The sequence below is a fragment of the Macaca fascicularis genome, chromosome 14 (genome assembly GCF_037993035.2).
Source record: "Macaca fascicularis isolate 582-1 chromosome 14, T2T-MFA8v1.1".
Lineage (NCBI taxonomy): Eukaryota > Metazoa > Chordata > Mammalia > Primates > Cercopithecidae > Macaca > Macaca fascicularis.
This window is the reverse complement of record NC_088388.1, coordinates 55515784-55529828: the sequence shown is the minus strand read 5'-3', so window position 1 is coordinate 55529828 and position 14045 is coordinate 55515784. Positions and strand designations below refer to the sequence as shown.

Sequence of the window (14045 nt, the reverse complement as noted above, 5' to 3'; positions counted from 1 at the left end):
AGAGGCTTTTGCGCAATTCTCCAAGGCGCCTCGGGTTTCAATGCCGGGTGGGCCGGGGGCGGTCGGCCTGGGCTTCCCCCGGAGCGCCCCGGGGAGCCAGATTCCACCGAGGAACGCGGCATCCCCGGGATCCTCCCGAACTGGGCTGGCCTCTCCCTGGGGAGCCCCGCCCGCCTCGGCTTGCTTCCCTCGCAGCGGTCCCAGGGCTCTCGCAGCCCGTACAGGTGGTGACTTCCAACTTCCCTGCTCAAACACGCACAAAAATGAATAAATGGTCCCGTCCTTCCGTCTCGGGATTATCCAAGTCGCATGCTTTTTTGTTGAACCTCATATTGACCATTTCGAATTTAGGTGGTGCGACATTCAGGTGAACTTATTTTGTCATTTGTTAATCTCTCACGAAGTTTTGGTAGGAGAATTTGAACAAGTGGTAGACCAAAGTTTTGGAAATCTCTGGTTTAGAAGTTGTCTTTGTGGTTGCTTATCACTGTTCACTATTAATTGAGGGTTTGATTCTTCATATTTACATATAAGACAAGGCCTCTTGGCAAAGTGTCTAGTATGTAGTAAGTGCCTACCAAATATTTTTAATGAGTAAAAGTGCGATTTTCCCCAACGACCAGCAGGAAGCCGCAGTGGTTCCAACTCTGAACTGAGGGAGTTGACATCTCAGCTCCTGCAGATTTACTCTGCTGTAATTTACTATTTCCCCTTTCTCTGCCACACTTGTTTCATCTACAAATTGGGAGGGTTGGGGGGCACTAGAACTGAAACTGAAGGAATACTTTAACTCCAGGAGCTCTATGTCAATTGCAAATGGTAAAACTGAATCAGCTGAATTTGCAAACGTGGAGGGAAGATAGCTTGATCCTGAGATTAAAAAAAAAAAAAAAAAAAAAAAAACCTCAGTCATACCCCATGTAGCAATCCTCTCTGTAACTTCCCTGAGAGCTCATCATCCAACTTGATCACTTTCAGCAAAGAATAATCTTACTTCCTTGGGAGGCAGCCCATTCCACCGTTTAACAGCCCTCTTGTTAGAAAGTTCTTCCTTATTATTTTAGAGTTGTCTTACTGTAATTTCCCCTGATTCTGCTCTCTGGAACTATCCAGAAAAAAAATAAAATCTATCTTCATATGATAGATTTTTAAGGCAGCTATCATATTCCTTCCCGACTTCTTTTCTAAAAATAGGGTAAAATTCACATATCGTAAAATTAGCCATTTTAAAATGTAGAATTCAGTGGCATTAAGTACATTCCCAATGCTGTACAACTACCGTGTCTATCTACTTGCAAAACATTTTCATCACCCAAAAGAAAACCTCACAACCATTAAGCAGTCATTCTCGTTCCCCCATCCCACAGCCCCTGGCAATCACCAATTTGCTTTGTCTCTATGGATTTATCTATTATGAATATTTCATGTTTATATTATACAATATGTGGCTTTTTGTGTCTGGGTTTTCTCATTTAGTATATTGTTCTCAGCTTGTATACGGGCAGATGCAGTACAAGGTTGTAGCATCACATTGAAGTATCAACACTTCATTATTTTTTATGACTCAATAATATTCCATTGTATGTTGTATTAGACTGTTCTCACGCTGCTAATAAAGACAGGGTAGTTTATAAAGAAAAGAGGTTTAATTGACTCACAGTTGCACATGGCGGAAGGCAAGGAGGAGCAAGGCGGCAGACAAGAGAGCTTATGCAGGAGAACTCTCCTTTATAAAACCAACAGATCTCTTGAAACTTATTCACTATCACGAGAACAGCGCGAGAAAGACCTGCCCCCCATGATTCAATTACCTTCCACCGGATCCCTCCCATGACAGGTGGGAATTATGGAGTACAATTCAAGATGAAATTTGGGTGAGGACACAGCCAAACCATATCATATGTATATACCATATTTTGTTTATCTGTAACAACCCATATAGACATATGGGTTGTTTCCACCTTTTGGCATTGTAAATAGTGCTGCTGCAAACATGCATGTACATGTATTTGAGTACCTGTTTTCAATTTTAGGGGATATATTCTTGGGATTGGAATTACTGGATTAAGTAGCAATTCTGTTACTACTGTTTCCCACCGTGGCTGCATCATTTTACATTTTCACCAGCAATGTACTAGGGTTCTAATTTCTCTGCATCTTTGTCAACTCTTGTTTTCCTGTTGTTTATGTTTTGTTATAGCTATCTTAGTGTGAAGTGATATCTCATTGTGGTCCTGTTTTGCCTTTCCCTAAAGACTAATGATGTTGAGGATCTTTTCATGTGTTTATTGGCCATTGCTAAATCTTCTTTGGAGAAATGTCTATTCAAGTCCTTTGCCCATTTTAAAATTGATTCTTTGTCTTTTTGAGATTGAGTTGTAAGAATTCTTTATATATTCTGGATACTAGTCCTTGTCAGATATATGATTTGCAGATATTTTCCCCTTGTGTATGTTGTTTTAATTTTCTTTTTAAAATTTTTATGCCCTATTCCCCCCCCCCCAGATATTTCCTATTTTATTTTATTTTTCATTTTATTTTTATGTAGAGATGATGTATCATGATGTTACCCAGGCTGGTCTTAAACTCCTGTCCTCAGGCAATCCTCCCATCTAGCCCTCCCAAGGTACTAGGATTAGAGGCATGAGCTTCCACACCCAGACTTCATTTTCTTGATAATGTCCTTTGGCGCAAAACAGTTTTTAATTTTGATGAAGTCAAATTTTTTAGTTTGTTTCTATGCTTTTAGTGTTATATCTAAAAATTTATTGCCATATTAAAGGTGAGATGAAGATTTACTCTTGTTTCCTTCATAGTTTTAGTTCTTCTATTTAGTACTTTGACCCATTTTGAGTTAATTTTGTAGTGGTAAGGGGTCTCATTTTACCTTTTAAATGTCTTGGCTTTTATTTCATTTGCAGGTACTCATTTAAATTATTTTAATTTTTTAAAATTAAAGTTTATTTGTTTTTAAGCCCAGAATCAAATGCTATCTGCTTTTAGGCATATTTCATCTGTTACTGTCATAAATAGACTTCCAGTCCATTTGTAAATGCCCATTTTGTCACATAGAGATTTTAACATATCCTAGGTATACGTAGAAAGGCACTGTATGTTTGTATATACATGTGAACATATTTTGTATACACTAAAGCTGTGCTTTGCTTCTCAGCCAACAGCTGCCAGGCTGCTGAAACTGATAAGCCCTGACAAGGCAGCCTGATTACTGAGGTTGGCGGAAAGCCAGACCATCCCCTACGATAACCACCATCACCTTTCACCAAAGAGAGAGAGAGAGTAAAGCAAGCCCAGATTTGTTTTCCTGAGGGCTGGTGGGAGCAGGAAGGGAGGAAGGATATGTAACACTCTCACGATGTGTACCTGGCAGATGCCTTTCTTTTTTGCTTTAGAAGACAAAATAGGTGGAGCATGGCGGCTCACGCCTGTAATCCCAGCAGTTTGGGAGGCCGAGGCAGGTGGATCACCTAAGGTCAGCAGTTCGAGACCAGCCTGACCAACATGGTGAAACCATGACTCTACTAAAAACACAAAATTTAGCTGGGCGTGGTGGCAGGTGCCTGTAATTCCAGCTACTCAGGAGGCTGAGGCAAGAGAATTGCTTGAACCCGGGAGGCAGAGGTTGCAGTGAGCGGAGATTGCGCCATTGCACTCCAGCCTGGGCCACAAGAGTAAAACTCCAGCTCAAAAAAACAACAAAACAAAACAAAAAGACAAAATAGAGCTGATTATCAGTGAGCGAGGCGTATCAGCCCATTGCTCCTAGTGGGCTATTACGGAGTAAGTGGTTTGATCTGTACAGTCATTTCAAGTGCTTGCTGTGGTTAGCCACAGTAGTTCAAGGAGGCAGTATGAGAGTTAGACTTGAGCAAATGTCAGCAGGCAGGGCTGGGGCCTCTTCAGAGCGTCTCTACCAAAGCATAACAAAGGAGACTATGCAGCTGTGTTGGAAAATTCCCTGATCCATTGCTATATTTTCAACCATTTAGTTCCTAAGCAAGAAATTTAATGAATATTACCTTTGACAGCTGTCTCTCAGCCCCACATTCATCACTCAGTCCTATTGTTCCTACTTCCCAAATATGTCCACTTCTGTCCACTCTCACTGCCACCCCACTAGTCTGAGCCATTATCACCTTCTACCTTCATTATTGCAATAGGTTCTTAACTATTTTCCTAGCTTCACTGCTGGTTCCAAACTTTCTATATAGGTAAAAGTTAAGGACAGTAAGCAGGTTATTGAACCTGTCTCAAAATTAAATTTGTATAGCAAACCATTTCTATCTTGAGTGTGTTTGGGGTGCAAAGAAGAAGCTTCATAGATGACACAGAAAGTGTCCTGGCCGGGCACGGTGGCTCATGCCTGTAATCCCAGCACTTTGGGAGGTCAAGTCGGGCGGATCATGAGGTCAGCAGATGGGGACCATCCTGGCTAACACAGTGAAACCCCGTCTCTACTAAAAATACAAAAAATTAGCCGGGCATGGTAGCAGGCACCTGTGATCCCAGCTACTCAGGAGGCTAAGGCTGGGGAATGGCGTGAACCCAGGAGGTGGAGCTTGCAGTGAGCCAAGATCGTGCTACTGCACTCCAGCCTGGGCGACAGAGTGAGACCCCATCTCAAAAAAAAAAAAAGTGTCCTGCAGTTGAGGTCACATGTGTGATGAGATGAATGGTTGAATCTTAACATTCATTCATTTGAAGTATCCCTGACATTAGCAGCTACAGTATAGGTAGGTACTGTAAGAGTTTATAGGCTGCTTTTACTTAGATTACATGTTTGATGAGCAGGACTGGCTACATAATATGTGGAGTCCAGTGCAAAATGAAATGTAGGACTGCCTGTTCAGAAGTGTTGGAGAATTTCAAAACAGCTTCAGCAGAGCATTCCACCAAGTGTGGGCTCTTCTGAGAGCAGGCCGTGTGCTACTGAACAGGATGCATGTCAGTGAAGCTGGTAAACTTCAGGGTGGAATGAGTATGTGTATGTGGGGGAGGGAGTATAATAAACAACGTTATGGGGGGACTAGACCCTCTCCAGTCTCTCTAGAGTACCACCACTGCGCTGCTTCCTTTCTTGCTCCTTTCTCGACTATCTACCACATTCAAAACGATCGTTTAAATAAATGTATTTAAATGATCGTTTAAATAAATGTATATCAGATTGCCAAAATGATCGTTTAAATAAATAAATATCAGATTGCCAAAATGATCGTTTAAATAAATAAATGTATATCAGATTGCCAAAACGATCGTTTAAATAAATAAATGTATATCAGATTGCCAAAACGATCGTTTAAACAAATGTATATCAGATCATGTCTCTCTTGTCTTCAAACCTGTCAATAGTTTTCCATGTCACCTTAAATAAAGTGCAAAATCTTCATGTCTGAAAGCGTCCTATTTACTCTGACCCTGATGACCTCTTTAATCTCATTTCAGGCCTCTTTTTTCCATCATTCAATGCATTCTAATCAAACAGGACTCCTTTCATTTTTTCTAATGTACCAAGTTCTTTCCCATCTATGAGTGTTTGCACATGCTGTTTCCTCCATTTGGAATGTTAGATCCCCCAGTCTTGCTTTGTCCTTCAGAATACTTAACACAGTTTATAATCATGTAAATATGTAATTCCGATAAGGATTTGTTTATATCTGGCTACGTCACTAGGCTGTAAGCTCATTGAGGGTAAGTTTGTTGATGACTGCATTGGTGATTACTGTATGTTGAGAACGTAGCACAGTGCTAGGTACATAATACATAATCAGTAAATATCTGTTGAAAGAATGAATACACTATCAATTCTTTCAGGCTTATACATCAGAATTGCTTCTTGGCTGAGCACAGTGGCTCATACCTATAATCCTAGCACTTTGGGAGGCTGAGGCGAGTGGATCTCTTGAGCTCAGGAGTTCAAGACCAGCCTGGGCACATGATAAAACCACATCTCTATAAAAATAAAAAATAAAAAATATAAATGTATATACATATATAAAATAATTGCTTCTTTCCAGGTGCTTCTAATCTGATACCACAAGATCCCTACATGATGGTTGCTCTCATTAACACCATTCTCTTTGGCTATGGATGATTCAAATAGCCTAATCATCATCTCTTTTATCATCCATTCATTAATGCCATTTATTGTGACCTCTGTAGCAAATTTCTCTTGAAGTAATTTCATTTTGTCTTGTTACAGGTGTTATTGTAACAAGCTTCTTTAGGTTTACTACTTTCTGTTCTCTCTCTCTCTGTCTTGTTTTTTTTTTCTTTTTAGGGATGTATTTCTGCCATGTTGCCAGGCTGGTCTTGAACTCCTGAGTTCAAGAGATCCACTTGCCTCGGACTCCCAAAGTGCTGGGATTACAGGCATGAGCCACTATACTGGATAATCTCTTCTCTTTTATTTGTTCTGCAGCGATTTACCTTATTTAAGCTTCAGGGAGGTTTGCCTTCTGGCTTTATCAGGTACAAGAACTGACTGTTACTCTCTGCCTATTTTGTACAGGAGCACAAAAATGGGGCAGCAAAAGCATTACTTTTCTTTATGCTGATGCTCTGAAAAATATTATGCCCTAAAGAGGGAGGTTAACTGTCCTCCTTGCCCTTACCACTGCAAACCAGACAGAAATTTAAAATATGGAAACAGTGCTTTTTATTCTGTGTCAGGGTTTTAAACTTGGTCAACCTCCCAGAACTGTATGCCTATTTTATACTTTAATTGGTTTATGTACATGTTCATTTTTCTGGAAAGGATCTATATTTTTATTAGGTCGTTAGAGAAGTCAGAGATCCCAAAAAAGTGCCCTGGGCTTTGTATCCTGCTTTACTTCTCCCTGTAAGTGATCGAATCCACAAGGCCAATTGTGTCCTTTCTCTAAATCACTTTGTGTTATGACTTCAGGATGCATCTTGAACTTTGTTTTCAAGTGAACTTTGTAAACAGCTTAATAGACATTTTGAACTATATTAATAATAAATGCATCATAAAATGTCCTGTTTGATAAAGGAGGCATCTGAGATAATTATGCAATGCACTTAGCTACTTACATTTTATTTATTCTTATTAATATCATTGATATTTATTATTTTTCATTGCTTCCCTGAAAGACCTGAGTATGGCCACTCTGGCTTTAGGAACTGTGTCCACAGTGCTGGCTGATAAACCACTACCACACTTTTTTTTAAAACTCCAAACATTTCTAAGAATCAGGCTTGGATGTAGGGCCTAAAAATCATTCAATTGGAATGTGAAGAAGTTGAAACACCATTGTGCAAAAACCCTTTAGCATATGTGTATGTATGTTGCTCTAATGTCAGGATGTACACATTTATTACAGTGCTTTGGAGGTTTATTTATAATCTGACCTTTCAAAATTCTGGAGCACAAAAAAAAGTAGATCTTCATTAAGGGTTTTTTTTTTCTTTTTCTTTCTCTTTTCTTGCCAGAAACTTTAAAGATGTTTCTTCCTCCACTTCCTTCCTTCCTTGTACTGTCCTTGCTCAATGTGAATCTACAATCACTGCCACTTGAATGAATGCAACTTATGTTAACAAATCCCCAGGATCAGAACTCCCACTGCAGCATTTCCTTCTCCATAGAACCATTGAATCAGAAATGCATTCTAGTGATTTTTTTGTCGTTAACGATGATTAATTTGCAAATTTGAGATTTCACGAGAAAAAACATAGATGCCCAGATTTAACAAATTCCTTATCTTTTTTCGACTTAAACCCACGACGCTTTGGGGAGTACTCTGGCCCCTGCAAGTGGGGAGCGTGCACACACACACACACACACCCCTCCAAGATAGGGGCTTTCTAGCAAAATCCTTTGAGCTGCCAATCCAAGATTTTACTTAAAGAAAGAATTGACTTAGTTCTCAAGTGACAGATCTCTAAGTGCCAGAGCGACAAAGTGCACCAGGCTGATAAGGTGCGTGCAAAGACTCTCAGGTGGGAATTCTTGGCACAGTCACAACGTTGCTGGCCTAGGCACCCGAGGCTGGCAGAGCCTAGCCTCTGAGTCTCCCTCCACTCCTGGGCTTGCTTTCCTTTTTGAAGCCGCCTGCAGCTCAAAGAGGTGTTTGAACCAAGAGCACTCGCTTCGCGATCCTCCTGGCAGAGCGACAGCTCAGTTTCCCCTACGGAATCACGGGCTTTTCTAAAGGGCAGGGAGGTACAGTCGCAGAGTTCTCTGGAGAACAAACACCCCCGCCCCGCCCCACCCCCCCAGGACTGGTGGAGACTGGAAGGAACGAGTCCAGACCACGGGACCTTCCCTGGCTGTGGGCCGACGCCTAGCTGTCCTTGACCTCTCCAGCAGTCAGAGGCGCGCGCGGGAGAAATGAAAGTAAAACCTGTCCTGGCGTGGACCCAAGTGGAAAGTGGCGACAAGTAGGTCGCATCCTCAGAGAGACTGATAGCCAGTCCTGGATCGGTGGGAAGAGCTTGATTGGCAGAGGATAAGTGAAAGGAAAAGGAAATGGGAGACAAGGAAGAAGAACAATAGTTAGGCTGGGGAGGCTCCTGGTCATCCAGCAGGCGTGCAGTAATAGCTGCTGTCTGCGGTGCAGACGGACTAGCCGCCCGGCCAGGCCGCTGCGGTGACCGCCCTGCGCCCAGCCAGGCGGTCGGATCCCGACCAGTGCTCCGTGCTACACTCCTCGAACCCCCTGCGTCCTAACCCCTTACTAGGGCCAGGGTCAGGGCCCAGAATCTGTCCTCCGTCTTCAGACGGAATTCAGGTCCGCTCAGGTGGCTTCTTCCAGGAAGAGTCCTTAAAATAAACAACCTCGGCGCGGCCATTTCTTCCCCAGGTGCAATGTCCACTGTAGAGTCCCGAGAGTGAAAAGGCGGCTGAGCCAGCGGTGCGCGGCCCAGACAGACCACTCTGGGCAAGGTCCACGAGACCCACCGCCCAGCCGCCTTTGCACCGGAGCTCAGAGCCATATGGCAGAGTAGGAAAGAAGCTTAAAGGTCTGCTGAGGACCGGCTCTAAGATGGGGACACGAGAGATGGGACGTGACTCGCCCACCTTCACACAGCGAATTGCCGGGAGGTGAGGACCAGAAGCCTCTTTGGCTAGTGGTCTTGCACCCTTGGCCTCTCCGTCGAGTCGCTGGGCTTCAGGACATTCGAGTAGAGGAGTGGTTTGTAGGACCCCAGAAACCCACAAGCAAGAAGCAGGAAGCCTCGTGGCTTAGCCTTTCCTTCCCAGTTTGGCCCCCAGGAGAGAAGTAAGAAAGAGCAGAAGCTGTGATGGAAGAGCACAAACGGGTGACAAACGTGTTTAGCGTGATTCATCATGAACAGGCACAAATTCTTTGGGCGGGGGCTAGGACTCTCCTTTCCCCCTTGAGAAGACGGTGACCCCAGCCTAGAGGAATCTACACCGCGCCCCAGTCGGCCGTGCTTGCGTGTCGGGCCGAGTAGGGACTCTGCTGCTTCCTACCTGCAAGGTGACTTCCCCTCTCTGCAGATACCTCCCCTTTCTGAGCTTGAATTTTCTACCTGCTGAAATGGGAAAAGTAATGTTACCTTCCTTGCCTGACTCAAGGGTGGGTGTGAAGCTCAAAGTAGACTGGGATGTGGCCGTGCTTGGTAAACTGTAAAATGATTAGCATACGTGAAGCGTTAGTGTGCTCCCTGGCAGTCAGTCCTCACGTTTACGATGGATGAATGAAGGCAGCCAGGCGCACTCTCAGGTTATGACCTTATAAGGCATAATAGGATTACAAGGAGGCAAAATGAAACAGTATATTTCCTCCTAATTTTGGTTATTCCTATGTTTCCAAATAGAAATGTAAATTCTGAAATTTCAGATAATTCCCCCCTCCAAATCCCAATTCTCAATTTAGCTTTTCTGAGCTTTGTCCCTACTGTGAAATCTTACTAGCCCATCCCGAAACCCCGGGGTCTCGGTCCTCTGGGGTACTAGTGAGTCCTGCTCCTCTCGGCTCTGCTGGGTCCCTGCCCCAGCCCCTCCGCGGGAGCCTGGGGTCGCGGCCAGGTCAGGCGCCAAGCCGGCAGGGGGCGCGGTCCACTTGAGTCCACAGCTCCCCAGGTCCGGGGCTCGGGCCATCCGCGCGGTCCCTCCCGCGGGCTCTTGCTATTTTTCGCCAGGAGGCTTTGCACTCTGGGCTTCATAGGTCCTGGATAAGGACCTCAAGAGGTTGTAGTGGCGCCCCTTCGCCCCGGCGTACTGTCTGAACCCTGTGCCCAAAGAGTTAGGGCTGTGGCTGTTCCTGCACCAACCGCCCGGAGCCCATACCTAAGCCCTCTGGGCACCAGGGACCTCCTCTCCCCCCAACTCCCCCTCCCCCCGTCCAACCCCAGCCCCAAAGGAAGCAATGCGCGCGTCCGAGAGCAGGAGCGCGCGTGGCTTAGGAAAGAAAGGGAAGGCAACTGGGCAGCACAGGCCCCGCCCCGCCGCTCCCCCACCCGTGCGCTTATAAAGCACAGGAACCAGAGCTGGCCACTCAGTGGTTTCTTGGTGACACTAGATAGAAGAGCTTGAGCCTTGCCACTTCGGGCTTCTCACTGCAGCTGGGCTTGGACTTTGGGGTTTTGCCATTGCCAGTGGGACGTCTGAGACTTTCTCCTCCAAGTACTTGGCAGATCACTCTCTTAACAGGTAGGTGCCGCAGACGCTGCGGGTTAAGAGGTGGAGTGGGGGCAGTGCTTGCCAAGGCCCTAAACTGGGAGATCTGGGTGAGGGGAGCAACCCACTTTGGGGTGTTCTCTGAAGGATACACCCCATATCCTGGGCCCAGCTCGTGCACACAGCTGGAGATCCAGAGACCCAGTCCCCTATGCTCCGTCAGCCAAGTTCCAAGAAGTTGAGCAGAGACCCTCTGGGAGCCTGGCGGGGTGCAGCGGCCTCCCGTGCGGGGCCTGTCACCCGGCCGGCGCGTGCAAACGTCTCTGGCGCCTCTCTGCGCCGAGGGAGATAAGCGCCAGGGAAAGCGCGGGCTAAACCCGCCTCGCCGGGGCCCCTGCCCGCCCTTCGTGCCCCGCCCGGGTGGTGCAGCTGGCCCGGGTGCTCACGCTCGACTCTTTCTTCTTTTCCAGGGTCTGCGCTTCGCAGCGGGGATGAAGCTGGTTTCTGTCGCCCTGATGTACCTGGGTTCGCTCGCCTTCCTAGGCGCTGAAACCGCTCGGTTGGATGTCGCATCGCAGTTTCGAAAGAAGTGAGTCCGGGGCAAACCCCGTCCCCGGTCCTGGTACCTGGCAGGCAAGGGGAACTGACCGTTGGTCCCGAAGGTCTAGAAGTGAATGGGAGCAGGGACAGGCCAGGACATCGCCTGAACGCACGCGACTCTGTCTGCTTGTGTTTTCCAGGTGGAATAAGTGGGCTCTGAGTCGTGGGAAGAGGGAACTGCGGATGTCCAGCAGCTACCCCACTGGGCTCGCTGACGTGAAGGCTGGGCCTGCCCAGACTCTCATTCGGCCCCAGGACATGAAGGGTGCCTCTCCAAGCCCCGAAGACAGGTAACTACGCCCTATGCTGTCCAGGGACGGGAGGGAAGGAAGGTGTGCGGGAGGAGCTCTCCGTCTCTACTCCCCTGGCCCGGGGGATCGTCGGGGCTGGACGCAGCTCAGATGGCGCGAGCAGTTTCCAGCTCCCTCTGGCCCTAGAATGGCTCCCGTTCCCGGTGTTGGGGCCAAAGCTCTGCTTGATGGGGTCTCAAGTTGCCTTTCTCTCCCCCTCCCCCGAAGCAGTCCGGATGCCCCCCGCATCCGAGTCAAGCGCTACCGCCAGAGCATGAACAACTTCCAGGGCCTCCGGAGCTTTGGCTGCCGCTTCGGGACATGCACGGTGCAGAAGCTGGCACACCAGATCTACCAGTTCACAGATAAGGACAAGGACAACGTCGCCCCCAGGAGCAAGATCAGCCCCCAGGGCTACGGCCGCCGGCGCCGGCGCTCCCTGCCTGAGGCCGGCCCGGGTCGGACTCTGATGTCTTCTAAGCCACAAGCACCTGGGGCTCCACCCCCGCCGAGTGGAAGTGCTCCCCACTTTCTTTAGGATTCAGGTGCCCATAGCACAACGAACAGTCGCGCAAACATCCCGCTGGTGCCTCCCGGGACGAAGGACTTCCCGAGCGGTGTGGGTACCGGGCTGTGACAGCCCTGCAGAGACCCCGAATCCGGGAAGCACCGTCCGGCGGCGATCTCTGGCTTTGCAAGGGCCCCTCCTTCTGGGGGCATCGCTTCCTTAGCCTTGCTCAGTGCGGGTGCCCCGTGGGGGCGGGATGCAGCAGAATCCGAGTGAGTGTTTGCCAGGCTTAAGGAGAGGAGAAAACTGAGAAATGAATGCTGAGACCCCCGGGGCAGGGGTCTGAGCCACAGCCGTATTCGCCCACAAACTGATTTCTCACGGCGTGTCACCCCACCAGGGCACAAGCCTCACTATTACTTGAACTTTCCAAAACCTAGAGAGGAAAAGTGCAATGTGTGTTGTACATATAGAGGTAACTATCAATATTTAAGTTTGTTGCTGTCAAGAGTTTTTTTGTAACTTCAAATATAGAGATATTTTTGTACGTTATATATTGTATTAAGGGCATTTTAAAAGCAATTATATTGTCCTCCTCCCCCTATTTTAAGACGTGAATGTCTCAGTGAGGTGTAAAGTTGCTCGCTGCGTGGAATGTGAGTGTGTTTGTGTTTGTGTGCATGAAAGAGAAAGACTGATTACCTCCTGTTTGGAAGAAGGAAACACCAAGTCTCTGTATAATCTATTTACATGAAATGGGTGATATGCGAACAGCAAACCAATAAACTGTCTCAATGCTGATTCATTCTCTCGGCTCGGCTCTCGCGTCTAGGGAGGGAGTGTGCCCTGGTCCCGGCCCGCCCAGGAGCCTTGGGGTCGCGCCGCCGGGCTTGGGAACGTGGGACGGCAGCGCGCGCAGGTGCTGGCTCTACTCTGAGCCGGCTGAGCTGTCACGAGCTCTGTTCTCTGCGTGGGGCGCGCAGAGCACGTGTCCTGGGTGCGAACCAGGGCTTCGCGGAGACGCCGGAGGTCACCGCCTGGCGTGGCGGCCAGGCCGGGCGGGGGTAGGGGGAGCCCTAGTGGGTTGGCAAGCCTGGACTTTCGGGTTGCGCAACGGAGTCCTAGATTTATAGGGTTGCTCACAGAACCCTGCGCGAAAGCGCGCTTCGAAAAGTTGGGGTGGTCTCTGAGGCCTTCTAAGAGAGGCGTTCCCCCTGCCTGCCGCGGCTGTTAAAGTTCCAAGGCGCCCCAGCAATGCGTTGGGACACCTGCGGAAAACCCAGTAACCGCCAGTAACCCCCAGTAACCCCGGGTCTGCCCGGGCCTGAGCGCCCGCGAACCGCGGGCTCATGGGCGAGGCTGTGGCGCCCCCTGCAGGCAGCTGAGACAGGCCCAGCGCCGCCAAGCAGTACGTGCGGTTTAATAAGTTCTGCTACGTGGGAGTCAGCACATAGCCTTAATGAAAGAAAGAAAAAAAAAAGAAAAAAAGAAACAGTTTGCAGATGCCATCCAGGGCCGTCCCCCTACACCCCCCAGACCTGCACCGTGGCTCCCTGTTCTGGGACAGTGACTCAGCGCCCACACGCTGCGCTGTGTGCAGCTGCCGGCTGGAGGCGGGCGGGACGGACGTGCCGCCGGAACCGTGAGCCTCCGACGGCCTGAGACCTTCATTGTTCCGCCTCCCCTAGCCGCTCACCTCTTCCTTCCTCCTTCCCAAGCCGTTTTTCATTTTTTTTCTTCACTTCTCTCCAGCCTTCCTCTCTCTCTCTTTCCTTCCTTCCTCCTTACTTTCTTTATATGCCTTATCTTCTAAGAAGGTTGATCCCAGTTCCGGCGATAGACAGACACTAAGCCCTCCTTGAGTGACTAGAAAGGCAGGGGACATGGGAATAGTTAGGACATAAGGGGAGAGTAAAGAGAAGGACCCCTGATTTTGATTTCAGGGTGCCCCGTTTGTCTCATCCAATATCCTAAGGACCCAAGATGGAGATCAGCTACTTGTCCTTTCCAAAAAGCTTCCCTGGCC

At 47.9% G+C, this 14045-nt stretch overlaps 1 protein-coding gene across 2 annotated transcripts; it reads left to right on the top strand.

The window, feature by feature from the left end:
• Window positions 1-10501: 10501 nt before the first annotated feature.
• Window positions 10502-12820, top strand: ADM (adrenomedullin). Of its 2 annotated transcripts, none has more exons than XM_005578637.4 (4): window positions 10502-10654; window positions 11092-11210; window positions 11362-11511; window positions 11743-12820. In XM_005578637.4, exons 2-4 carry the CDS (start codon window positions 11113-11115, stop codon window positions 12047-12049), a joined length of 555 nt encoding a protein of 184 aa, XP_005578694.1. In that variant the 5' UTR covers window positions 10502-10654; window positions 11092-11112; the 3' UTR covers window positions 12050-12820. The 2 variants fall into 2 exon arrangements, with proteins under 2 accessions (XP_005578694.1, XP_005578693.1); XM_005578636.4 differs by having other exon boundaries at window positions 11740-12820.
• The last annotated feature ends 1225 nt before the right edge of the window (window positions 12821-14045 follow it).